Below are 13,472 nucleotides of genomic sequence, written 5' to 3' on the forward strand. Positions count from 1 at the left end.
AACAAAACCACACTCATGTGTTACATATTATCTATGGCTGCTTTTACACTACAATAGCAGTGTTGCCTAGTGATGATGGAGGCCACTGTCAGGCCTCAAAGTCCAAGCCTGGCCATTATAGCCTTTGTGACCTGCACATACACCTCTGAATGATCCCCAGGAGCCAGAGAGTCTGAAGTAACCACAAGTAACCAGGTGGCCACAGAAAGAAGTGAAACAGCTTGTTCTTGCCTCAACTAATTGCTCTTCTCCTGCAAACTGCAACCTTTGTCCCTGCTCAGCCTTATGAAAATTTCCTCCTGGACACTGGGTTTCTCAAGACCCCCACCCCTATAGCTATGTAATTTACCACACCCTCACCTCTGCTTGCAACCCATAACCCCCACCCTTATGATCATGCCTGATTGTAATAAATGACCCCTACCCTTGTGATTATGCATCCCTTGATGTCCTTCCCCTCCCTAAAATAGATTACCACCTTTAACCATTTGCCCCAATCTATAAAAACAACTCCTATCTCACCGCCCTCCACTGAATCTTCGACTCAGCTAGCTCACACCTGGGTGAATAAATAGCCATGTCACTCACACAAAGCCTGCTTGGTGGTCTCTTTATGTGAGTGACCTGCCTGACAGCCACGTGGTCTCAGAAGCCTCAAACATTTACTACCCAGCCCTTTATAGAACAAACTTGCTAACACTTGCCCTCCATGATCCGGCTCTCTGCTGCCTCCCTCACTTTGTTTTCTTCTGCCTCCTTGGTGTTCTTAGAGCCTGCTGGGCAATCTTCTGCCTCAGGGCCCATGTACTGTTGCTTTTTCCTGGCCTACTGTGATCTCTCAGTCCACAGCCTTACCTCCTTCAGGCCAATGTCAATCTTCAAATGTCATCTTTTCAGTGAGGCCTTTCCTTACCACTCTTTCAAAATTGTAATCCTCTCATCCCCAAGATTTTTCTGGCTTTTCTTGTCTTCAATTTCACGACATAGTTTACTTTTTAAATTTTATTTTCTCTATCCCCTTCCACCAGAATATATCCTTCACGACGACGTCCCCTCCCTCCCATGAAGGATTTCCTCCCATGTTTTCAGAATCTAGAATGTTACCTGGAATGAGGTAGGCACTTAATACATTCTAGTTAATGAATTCCCCATTTAGATCCTTATTCTCTTTGGTTTGCTCATTTATTTATGCCCTCATTCAATGCATTTTTATGAACAATTACACAACGCTACCCACTAGCCGCTGTTGCAGGCAGCGTCAGATGTTATAGTAAAGGCAACAAACACAACCCCCTGATCTCAAGAAGCTTGCACTCTAGATCATTCATGGTGGGCTGCAACACGTTGGTGTCAGTGCTTTGGGGCTGATTGTTAAATTTTCAACTGTTAAACACAGCCATTAATGAAAGTTAAATAAATCATATAACTTTAAAAATAAATTACGTTAAAAATAGAAGTAATAAATACTCAAGAAGCATCACTTCCTAATCCCTGCATTTTATTTCTTGGTTCTTGATGTTATTACTTTAAGGATATCAGATAACTGGTGATCAGCATTGTCTTTTGGAAAACCCAGCTCAGTGGTTTTCCAACTGAAACTCCCTCTCGCTGATTCTCAGAAGTCTATCCAAGTAGAGTTCATGTTATTGCCTGTTGGTTACAGAAGTAGCCCGTCTTTCCCCAGGAGGCTGTTTGCTCGGTTTGACACTGAATGCTCCCCCAACAAACACGTTTAGATTGCTCCCCCTTCCCCCGATCGGGTAGAGGAATATCATCAGAGTGCACAGCCGCAGTGGAGGCGCGCGGGGGCGTGCAGGGACGCACAGGCGCCTGCCTCTGCGGGTGGGAAAGGAAGGAGGTGCCCGGGTCCCCGCTTCGGGGCTGTGCCTGCCTTGGCCAGTCGTATGGGAGCCTTTCACGTAGAAAGGAAAGGCGATCGATCACTCGAGCCTCCACTTGCCGAGCCTGTGGAAGCGAGACGCGGAAGGATCGGCTGGGAATGCCTGGGAGCGCCGGCGCGCGGAGCCAGGTGGGAGGTGCGAGGCGGCTGCGCGGCGTTCTAGGACTACCTGGCACTGAAGGAGCGTGGACGCTAGGGCAGCCGGGCCTGGAGGGAGCAGGGAGGGCAGCTCAGGCTTAGTCGCGTGGCCCCAGGTGCGCGGCCTTCGCCCCGCAGCACCCGCGTTGCTGGCCGGGGCCTCAGCTCTGCCGCAGAAGTCGCAATTGTGGCAACCGGCGCGGGCGCAGCTGCGCGGGGCTGGGGCGTTTCGTCTGCGCGGGCCGGTGGGGCGGGCATCACCTTGGGCCACTCGCTGATAGTCTCCGTCTCGCTCAGAAAAAGTCATACCGTGGTCTTGTAAAGGGTCTGCCCTGAAGTGGTCAAATTGTTCATTTTTAGAAACGGATAGTTTTAGGTCGTAAAGACGTTCTAGAAATTTCGAGTCCGGCTCTGTCATTTTATGGTAAGGGATACTAAGATCTCGTGCAGAGCTGGTGGGAGGGGCTTGGTTTTCTGTCTTAAGGTTAGGGTGGTCTCTTCATCCCAGGAGACCTTGCTCTTCCACGTTTTAGAGTTCGCTTTTCCCCTTGCTGAATTCATAAAAGTGTTTTTAATTCGTATGTTTCATCTTGTAGGAAGAAGAAATTGTCTAGACGAATAACATGAGATCATATAGAATCCCACTTTTGGTGCTTTCAAGCCAAGAAAGTAAAAGCAAACCAAAGCGATCTTTCACATTAAATATTCTGTGTTTTATTGGTCAGAACACCCAGTTTTTATAATATTTATGATGTCAGAAGGGAAACCTTCTGACAGAAAAAAGCCTCGTAGAAGCTTATCAATCAGCAAGAATAAGAAAAAAGCATCTAATTCTATTATTTCGTGTTTTAGCAATGCACCACCTGCCAAACTTGCCTGCCCCGTTTGCAGTAAAATGGTGCCTAGGTATGACTTAAACCGGCACCTTGATGAAATGTGTGCTAACAATGACGTCGTTTTAGTTGATCCAGGGCAAGTTGGCTTAATAAATTCTAGTGTGCCTACGGTAGATTTAACCAGTGTTACTTTAGAAGATGTAACGTCAGAGAAGTCACCACCACCAAAGACAAATTTAACTGCTGGCCAAAGTGATTCAGCAAAAATGGAACAGAAGTCCAGTCCCTACTTTAAAAGTAATGATGACTTGGTGTGCAAAAATCAAGATGAACTGAGAAATCGTAGTGTGAAAGTCATTTCTTTGGGAAGCCTAGCATCTAAATTGTCCAGAAAATACATAAGGGCTAAAAAATCAATAGATAAGGATGAAAAATTTGCCGGTTCTAGTCCACAGAATTCCAAATCCACGGTCATTCAGAGCCTGGTTGATAACTCTTCAGAAACTGAGGACAAGGATCAAATTTTGGAGAACAGTTCTCAAAAAGAAAACATGTTTATATGTGATTCTCTAAAGGAAGAGTGTATTCCCGAACGCATGGTAAGAGGAAATAAAATAATGGAAGCCGAAAGCCAAAAGGCTACCCAGGAATGTGAGAAATCAGCCCTCACCCCTGGCTTCTCAGGTAATGCGCTCATGTTATTTTCACCAGATTTCACTCTTGGGAATACATTAACATCTACTTCAGAGGACAGTCTTGTAAAGCAAGAGTGTATCACAGGAGTGGTTGGACAATGTGAAGCATGTAGTTGTGAAGAAGTAAAAATGACTATTGCCTCAGAAGCTAAAATACAGCTCTCAGATTCAGAGGCAAAATCTCAGAGTTCTGCAGATGATGTTTCTGCATGGAGTAACATCCAAGAGGCTCCTCGGCAGGGTGACAGTGGCTTAGATAGTGATATCTCTCGTAGCATTCCTTTGGAGCAGGGGTCAAGCTGCAATGGTCCTGATCAAACAACCAGTCATCCTTACTACCTTCGGAGTTTCCTTGTGGTGCTGAAAACCGTACTTGAGAATGAAGATGATATGATGCTCTTTGATGAGCAGGAGAAGGGAATTATAACTAAATTTTATCAGTTATCAGGTATGTTAACTATGTTTTCAAGTTTTCGTTCCCCGTTTGCTGCTCTGATTTGGGCATGATGTGATGGGCAGTAGTCTAGTGACCACAAGGAGTCACTGTGGTGTAGTGAGTACTCTGTGGGAGTGTTCATGGGAGTCAGAGCATACTCAAAAGGTTTTATTGAGAGGGATGCATGGAAAAGAGTCAATATTTTGGGCCAGGTGATGCTTACTCTTGCTGAACTTTGGTTACATTGGTAGCAGCTGTTTTTCTTTTATAGGTATATTTGACAGTTGTAAAATAACCTTTTCCAGATTAAAAAAAAATACAGCGTGACTTAGAAAAGGGTACTTTGCATTTTCAGCACGTAATCAGGCTTCTTATTAGGTTGTTTTGTTCCTCAAAGATGAAAGTAGAATAAAATACAGGAAAAAAGAAACAAACCAAGCTGAGGCTTATTTTCTTTCTCCCAACAACATTTAGACTCATTGACTGTGCCTTTTAAAGACAGGATGTGGAGGAAATGGAAACTTTCAAGTTCAAATTGGTACATTTAAAAATATTAGTCTATGCCTCAAGTCCTTGGCAGCCGGGGGTGGCTCCAAGCCAGCAGTGCAGGTTTGTAGTAAAAAGCCACCCTTGTGTCCTTGCAGTGTTATTACAGGGGGCCATGATGGGTCTGTAGAACTGAGTCCCTGAGGATAGGAAAAAACTTACTGGATGGCCACCCTGTCCTTCAGTAAAATACAGCCATGCCCGACTCTTCAGTAGATAAAAAATGAAAAATCCTGAACATTACTGTTAATGCTTAAGAGAAGGATTTCTGTTTTAAATTTGCATGGTGGAATTATAGTATTCCTTGTTACTTTTTAACATGTGAGCAGTATTGCTTCTCTGAGCACAGCTGTGTGTAGTATCCACTTCCATCTACTGCTGTTCTCATGGGAAGATGAACATGATAGCACATTGGCTCTTCTATCCAAACTAGTCACAGATCTTTGGTTGGGTGCTGATTGCATTCATGCGAGTATTTCAGTGATTGGTGGCTCTGTGCTTCCATATAATTGAGAAATAAGAACAGTGTTTCTAGTGCAAGTTCTGCATATGCTTGTGTCTTATACTCCATGGAGAATCGTGTTCAATCTGTTGGTGTGTAGAAATAATTACTGCTAATTGTTTTTGCCTTTTTATTTTTGTATTTTTAAGTTCTTTTAGAGACAGAGTTTCTGTCACCTAGGCTAGAGTGCAGTGGCATAATTATAGCTCACTGTAACCTTGAACTCTTGGTCCCAAGCGATGCTCCTGCCTCAGCCTTTCAAAGTGCTGAGATTACAAGCGTGAGCCACAGGCTGGGCATGGTAAAACCCTGTTTGTACTAAAAATACAAAAATTTGCTGAGGGTGGTGGTGGGCGCCTATAATCCCAGCTACTTGGGAGGCTGAGACAAAAGAATTGCCAGAACCTGGGAGGTAGAAGTTGCAGTTAGCGAAACTCAGTCTCAAAAAAAAAAAAAAAGTGTGAGCCATCATGCCAGGTCAGTTTTGCCTTTTTAAAGAAAAAAGGAAAATAAATGTTGGAAATATTGAAAATACAATTATGCCATTTTAGAGTTGGCTGAAATTTAAAGATAATCTGGGTAATAAAGATATTGAGGCCAAACAAGTTAATTAAGAAGCTTGGCCAAGATTACTGGGTTAGAGATGACTATCCTACTAAAGCTAGACATTTTTTTTTTGGGAAAATTATTTTCAGATTTTTTCAATCAAATTAGAATAATGCATATTAAACTAAAAGCAGAGAATTAAATAATTCTGGGTAGGGCCTCTCTGAGGGAGTAGAAATGTTGATGGCCAGAAAATGGGGAAAGTGATTTTAGAAGTTTTAAAATGACCAATTGTTACCAAATTTTTAAATGTACTTTCAAAATGGTTTATACCATAAAATGATGATCTTATACATATTGTAAGCATATGTGTATTTTCAAATAGTACATTTATTCACTTTAGGTTTAAAAGGTAAATGAAGTGTTTTTCACCATTTTTCTTAACTTTATTGCAGCTACTGGTCAGAAGTTATATGTAAGGCTCTTTCAACGTAAATTAAGCTGGATTAAGATGACTAAATTAGAATACGAAGAGATTGCCTCAGACTTAACACCTGTGGTTGAAGAATTGAAGCATGCAGGCTTTCTACAGACAGGTATGACTAGTAGAAGGAAATGTGAAATGAAAATATGATTTGAAGAGCTGAGCTTCTGCAGAATGGTGGCGGTGTTAGTATGGTGCCCTCTCCTGGGTGGCGCCTGGTAACTTACTGTTTTTTAATAGGATTTTTAATCTTAGAACAACAAATTGTTCATGTGCTGCTAAAGCCATTCTTAGCTTGAGTTAAGAATAATGAAAGATTGTCTGCTGCTGTTTTCTTGACTGTGGCAGATTTAGAACAAAAGTCACCTGGAGATAGACATGGGTGTGTGCCACAGAAGAAATAACACCCCTTCTTGGTGCCCTCCTTCCAGCAAGAACTCGACTCATCTTGCTCAGGGTCCTCATCTTTATGATAGAGTAAAGCTGGTTGTCTGACACCAGTATGGCCTCTAAAAACTTCATCTGCTGCACATGCACACACATACAGCTCTTTGATGATGTTGATTGCCTGAAGCATTGTTGAATTGCTTTAAGCCTGTGTGAACACTAAGGAGAATCTGTCTCCTGCAGTGATACCCTTCCTTATCAGTAGCATTCGTTAAGTACCTACCCATGTATTGGGTACTAAATTGTACTGTATTAGAAAAGGGAAATGTGAGCCTTAGGTTCAAGTTGCTGACATTTTAGACCAAAACAAGCAAATCAGCCAGATGTTTTCTTTGGGACAGTTTGTTGTGGGGAGCAGTAAGTGGGGATGAAGCAAAGGAAGCAGGAAGTATTGAAGGGTGATTGTTAGAGGGGCTGGATGGGGTGGGCTGGGGAAAGTTTTGGCAGAGGCATAAAGCTCAGTGAAGGAGCTTAGATGTGGATGGTTGGTGGGACAGAGGACATGTCGCAGAGCAGCGCTTCCCACACATCAGTGCCAGCAGGGTCACCTGGGAGCTTGGCTCAGTCCTCATCTGACTAGGAAAATCTGGTGCAGATTCCATAAATTCATATGTGTGACAGGCATGCCAGGTGATTCCTGCAGGTGAATCTTGACTTACCTTCAAATGAGCAACAAAACCAGGATCCTGGTGCTCACTGTAGCACTCAGTCAAGAGCAAGTCCTGCCCATGCTCCAGCCCCATGAGACCTGGCCCTGGTGTCTCTGTCACTCTCTGCCACGGCCACCCATCCCTCAGCATTCTTCACCAGGATGCGTGCACTCCTGTCTCAAAGCCTTGGAGTGACTTTCCCCTCCAGCCAGGTCAGTTTCTACCACATAGCCACACGGCATACTCCTCGTTTCCGTCACCTCTGCGTGGTGTTGTATTGTCCCAGGTTTGCCTGATTGCACTGTGTGAAATACAGCAAGCCTCCTGCCAGGTTCAGTTTGCCCCCCCCAAGTTGTGATTTTCTTTAGAGAGGTTATTACCACCTGATATATATGCCTATTCATTTAACTATTATGCTGGGAGATTAGCTCCTGTGGATGGGATTTCTTTCACTAGCATCATGCCCGGGGCCTTAGAACGTTACCAGGCACACAGTGTACACCCAATAAATATTTGTTGAATGGAGGAAGAAGGTGCTGCCCTAAACTGTGAAGCCTTGACAGTAAAGACCTGCGAGGTCTGACTGAGCTGAATTGCTACGTGAAGGTTGCTGTCGGGGCCCACAGTAGCAGAACAGGCTCATGAATGCTGAATGAGCAGGAGAGGCTTGTGGGAGGAGAGGGCTGATGATCAGTTCATTCCGACCTGGTTTGCGAGGTCCAGTTTTGTAGGGGTTTTGTGACGAGAAAGGCAGGGAGCATATGTTCCAAACAAGTGTTGGGATGCCCAAACCGTAATGGCTATCCTTGTGTGTCTTACTTGCTTTACATTTTAGTGAGAAATTCTATTATTTCATTATTATTTTTTTTGAGATAGTGACTCGCTCTGTTGCCCAGGCTGGAGTGCAATGGTGCAATCTCGGCTTACCGCAACCTCCACCTCCCAGCTTCAGGTGATTCTCCTGCCTCAGCCTCCTGAGTAGCTGGGATTACAGGCACTGCCACCACACCTGGCTAATTTTTGTATTTTTAGTAGAGATGAGGTTTCACCATATTGGTTAGGCTGGTCTTGATCTCCTGACCTTATGATCTGCCCGCCTCGGCTTCCCAAAGTGCTGGGATTACAGGAGTGAGCTACCATGCCCGTTCTTGGTAACTTTTAATAGATATGATAGTAGCGTTATGAATACATTAACAATACCATGTTAATAATTCCACATTTAATGATTGGTTTGGCCAACTAATTAAAATTTTCTAAGTAGAATTTCATTTTATCTTCATCTAACTGAGGTAAATAAAGCTAGAAAATGGTAAAATTTTAAAAACCTTTTTTTTTTTTTTTTAACCATTTCAGAATCTGAGTTGCAAGAACTCTCTGAAGTGCTTGAACTCCTTTCTGCTCCTGAACTAAAATCCCTGGCCAAGACCTTCCACTTGGTGAATCCCAATGGACAGAAACAGCAGCTGGTGGACAGCTTTCTCAGATTGGCCAAACAGCGTTCAGTCTGCACTTGGGGCAAGAATACGCCTGGAATTGGTGCAGTGATTTTAAAAAGGTTTTGTTGGCTATCATTATAGTAAAAAAAATTTAAAATGTTGATAGCACATAATAACTTATAATGGATTGTATATGTGATTGAATTGTAATTGTATATTTCAGTTGCAGTTAGATTGAGAAGGCTGAAAAAGCCTTAATTGTGATAGCCTGGATTCTTTCTTGGGTTATTATTCAAAATTTTTGTTATAACCATCGAAAGGCAATAGGCCTTTGGTAAATTCTAGTGTTTTATTTTCCAAGAAAAATACAGTTTTAAGTGATTCTTACAGGATTTTAGACTAAACTATGCAGTCACATTTTTATTTTAGTAAAGTTTTTGTTTACTAAACAAAGTATAATCAGGCAGTCTTAATGTGCAAATTTTCCAGAGTTTAAACACAGCAGTTTACCAAAACTGTTGGTGGTTTCTTTTGTCTTTGAGAAGCCCTTGAACTAATTTGAAAATACACAAACTTTTAGAATTGATTTCTTTTGCCCATGTTATTTATGTAATCAAACTATATCAAATTTAGTCTGGGAATTCACTACTCTGGAGTCATTGAGGATGAAATGAAAGGATGCTTTTGAAAACACTTTAAAATGAAGTTATTTATTTTATATATTTATTTTGTATAATTCAATTGTTATGAGCCCATCCTTGTTGGGGAGGTACTGTAAATACAAATCTTTAATAAAACACGGGTATAGTAAGGCAGATATTAAGAAATACATCAATACCTACACTTCAAAAAAGTTTGTATTGTAGGTTTTTAAAAAATGCTTTACTTATTTGTAATTAACTGACTTGAGAAGTATGGATCCTTATCCATGTGATATGTTAAATGTCTTCTAAGTCCTGTGTCTAATTTTATTTCTTAAGTATTTGATGTTAACGTTGTATGTAACATTTTGTGGACAAGTAAACATTACAGTTAGCAGCCCTCTGACTGGGCATGGTGGCTCATGCCTGTAATCCCAGCACATCGAGAGGCTGAGGCATGCATGCAGATCATGAGGTCAGGAATTAAGAGACCAGCCTGGCCAATATGGTGAAACCCCATCTCTACTAAAAATACAAATGTAGCCGGGTGTGGTGGTGTATGTCTATAATCCCAGCTACTCAGGACGCTGAGACAGGAGAATCGCCTGAACCCAGGAGGTGGAGGTTGCAGTGAACTGAAATTGTGCCACTGCACTCCAGCCTGACTCCATCTCAAAAAAAATAAAATTAGCAGCCCTTTCTTGGTATATGCACTTAACATAGAACAGATAAAATTAATAAGATGAACATATTTTGTCATTGACTTTGGACTTGTAGGAAAATAGAATCCTCAAGGCGGTTTTAATTGTAGTAAAAACCACTGTCAAGTTTGTCCTTTATTTCTTCATTTTGATGTAAAGCCCAGCAGTGAAATTTCAGAGTCCCTGGCAGCCCCATGTCAGGGCAGTGCCTGGTGCTCTTACTCTGCTGTTATCTTAAAGAAACAGAAAAAAGGCACATTATTACAGAAAAAGGCACATTATCTACACTTTCATAATCCTTGCAGGAGTCACTACTTAATTTTCTGCATTTCATGCTTCCTTTTGCAGCCTGGAGGCCGTGTTCACTGGGGGCATCCTTGGGACTCTGCATGGAGGTAGATGAAGTGGGCACTTTGGGGCACTCTGTAGATGAGTGGCTCTTAGTTCAGTGGTTATATGATAGGAATCCCACCCCTTCCCCTTCAACTCCGTGATGGTGGCACTCATCTCTCCCATGCCCTCAGGGATGCAGTGCTGCTTTTGGCTTAATAGCTTCTGCACCAGGAGGGTGTGACATCTTTCACTAGGCCAGTGGTTCTCAACTGGGGGCATCTGGCATCATTTAGAGACATTTTTGGTTGTCAGTACTGGAAGTGGTGATACTAATGGCATCTAGTGAATAGAGGCCAGGGACACTACTGAGCATCCTATAATTTACAGGACAGCCCCTGTCAACCAAGAATTATTTGGCCTAAATGTCAGCAGTGCTGAAGCTGAAAAACCCTGCTTTCGATGGTGTCTAAGCTGCTAGAGTCAGAGGGCCCACGTGATCCTGGATTTAATTCAGACCTCTACGCCCACCTTGCAGACATCAGAGTTGAACTGAATTCACTCCAGTGTTAACCTAGAATAGAGATGCTGCTGGACTACTCTAAACACTAGAGCAGGGGTCTCCAAGACCCAGGCCGCAGACCGGTAACTGTCCATTGCTTGTTAGGAACTGGGTGGCACAGCAGGAGGTGAGCAGTGTACCAGTGGGCATGACTGCCTGGGCTCCGCCTCCTGGCAGATCAGCAGTGGCATTAGATTCTCACAGGAGCATGAATCCAATTGTGCATTGCGCTTGCGAGGGATCTAGGTTGGGCACTCCTTATGAGAATCTATTGCCTGATATCAGAGGTGGAACGGTTTCAACCCAAAGCACCTCCCCCAAACCCAGTCCATGGAAAAATTCTCTTCCATGAAATCACTCTTGGTGCCAAAATCGTTGACTGCTGCACTAGAGAACAGCACCAAACTTTGGTGTATACGTTTGTACCATAACTTGGTACACAAAATCTGATGTTTTACCCAGAGCCTATGATAATGACATTTTAAATAAATACCATTATTTAATCTAAATCATCACTTGAATCAAAAATCGAGAATTTCTTAATGTTGACCAGGCAATACTTTTAAGAAAGTTTTCCTCGTATTTGAAGTGCTCATGACCAGGGTAAACCCCACCCTACTCTACGGCTGAGGAAGGAAGCACTTTTAGGGAGCCAAACCATGTGTGGAACCATTTGGAGATGTATATTTATTTACTCCTGTGTATCCCTGGGTGAGCTCTGTGCCCCAGAGCAGTTCAGTAATGCTCCAGTGTTTAAAATAGTGAATGTCATTTCTCTTTAGTTGAAAATAATTTGTAAAATCTGACATCCAAATGCTTAAAAAGCTAAAAGGTATTCTACATTGTACGTTTTTCAGAGCTAAAGCCTTGGCTGGACAGTCAGTACGAATCTGTAAAGGCCCCAGGGCTGTGTTTTCCCGGATCTTGCTGCTGTTTTCACTGACTGACTCAATGGAAGATGAAGATGCCGCTTGTGGAGGTCAGGGACAGCTTTCAACGGTCCTGTTGGTCAACCTCGGCCGAATGGAGTTTCCTAGTTACACCATCAATCGGAAAACCCAAATTTTCCAAGACAGAGATGATCTTATTAGGTGAGATGATGTTAGCTCACTACGATATCTATGTGTGTATTTTACAATTTAGTAAAAGCTTTTATTTTTTTCCAGCCAAAGTAGACACATTAAGTGCATAGCCAAAACAGTTTTTACTCTTTCTTTGCCCGACTTGTATACATTTCTGTGACTGTAGGGAAAATGTAGAAATGTGCCGAAATTATGGTTGCCAAAACCAAGGAATTTTGAGTTAGAATTACAAAAGCTTTCTCTGGTTTATGTTTCCAAGTACCTTTAGCAGGGAGTTGTTTTTTTATTTTTATTTTTAATTTGAGACAGGATTTTGCCCAGGCTGGAGTGCAGTGGTACGATCACGGCTCACTGTAGCCTCTACCTCCTGGGCCCAAGTGATCCTCCCAACTCAGCCTCCCAAGTAGCTGGGACCACAGGCACATGCCACCACACTTAGCTAATTTTTGTTGTTATTGTTGTTTTTTTTGGGTAGAGATGGGGTTTCAGCATGTGTTGCCCTGGTGGTCTCAAACTCCTGGACTCAAGCAATCTGCCCACCTTGGCCTCCCAAAGTGCTGGGATTACAAGTGTGAGCCATCGCCCTTGGCGTGTATTTTTTTGACACAGACATTTTAACAAACTTGGCTTATGAACATGTTGTTGGCATGAACAAGACTGAAGATGAATGTTTTCCTAGTAATAACACTTTAGGTAAAGTTTTAATAACTTGTATACTGTGTATCATACATATGATATGATAATCAGATATCATACAAATGATGAATTAGAAGTTTTCACTAATTTATATTGGCACATGGATTTAGTGAAAATTTGGTTTGTCCAGTAAAAGTAGTTTTTGAACTAAAAGTAGAACTACCATGTGATCCAGCAATCCCACTACTGGGTACATATCCAAAGGAATCAGTGTATTGAAGAGAGATATCTGTACTCCCATGTTATTGCAGTCTATTCATGATAGGCAAGATATGGAATCAACCCAAGTGGCCATCAGTGGATGAATGGATAAAGAAAATGTGGTGCATGGGCCGGGCGTGGTGGCTCACGCCTGTAATCCAAGCACTTTGGAGACCAAGGCGGGCGGATCACCTGAGGTCGGGAGTTCAAGACCAGCCTGACCAACATGGTGAAACCCCGTCTTTAAAATAAATACATATAAAGAAAAAAAAGAGAAAATGTGGTGCATGTACACAATGGAGTACTATTCAGCCATCAAAAAGAGTGACATTCATGGTGGCAACATGGTTGAACTCGGAGGACATTGTGTTATGTGAAATAAGCCAGGCACAGAAAGACAAATACTGCATGTTCTCACTTATATGTGGGAGCTAAGAAAGTGAATCTCACAGAAGTAGAGAGTAAAATAGTGGTTACCAGAGGCTGGGAAGGATAGGGGGTCAGGGGACAGGGAAACGTTGGTTAACAGATACAAAAGTGCAGCTAGATAGAAGGAATAAGTTCTGTTGTTCTGTAGCAGTGTAGGATGACCATAATTAACAGTTTATTATGCTTTTTTAAATAGCTAGAAGAATGGATTTGG

The 13,472-nt window shown here is 42.4% G+C and overlaps 1 protein-coding gene across 14 annotated transcripts in view; it reads left to right on the forward strand.

The window, feature by feature from the left end:
* Positions 1 to 2,099: 2,099 nt before the first annotated feature.
* FAN1 (FANCD2 and FANCI associated nuclease 1) overlaps positions 2,100 to 13,472 on the forward strand; it is a 40,800-nt gene continuing 29,427 nt past the window's right edge. For 13 of the 14 annotated variants that reach the window (XR_004263247.1, XR_004263248.1, XR_004263249.1 and 10 more), the window contains exons 1-4: positions 2,470 to 4,017; positions 6,055 to 6,195; positions 8,534 to 8,735; positions 11,708 to 11,941. Coding sequence is in view for 9 of the 14 variants with exons in the window: in XM_032259938.1 (XP_032115829.1) it covers positions 2,787 to 4,017; positions 6,055 to 6,195; positions 8,534 to 8,735; positions 11,708 to 11,941 (1,808 nt within the window). In the remaining 5 variants the exon portion in view is untranslated. The other variant, XM_032259937.1, reaches the window with a different exon arrangement.

Source organism: Sapajus apella, unplaced genomic scaffold (assembly GCF_009761245.1).
Source record: "Sapajus apella isolate SASKATOON/1434 unplaced genomic scaffold, GSC_monkey_1.0 scaffold113, whole genome shotgun sequence".
NCBI lineage: Eukaryota > Metazoa > Chordata > Mammalia > Primates > Cebidae > Sapajus > Sapajus apella.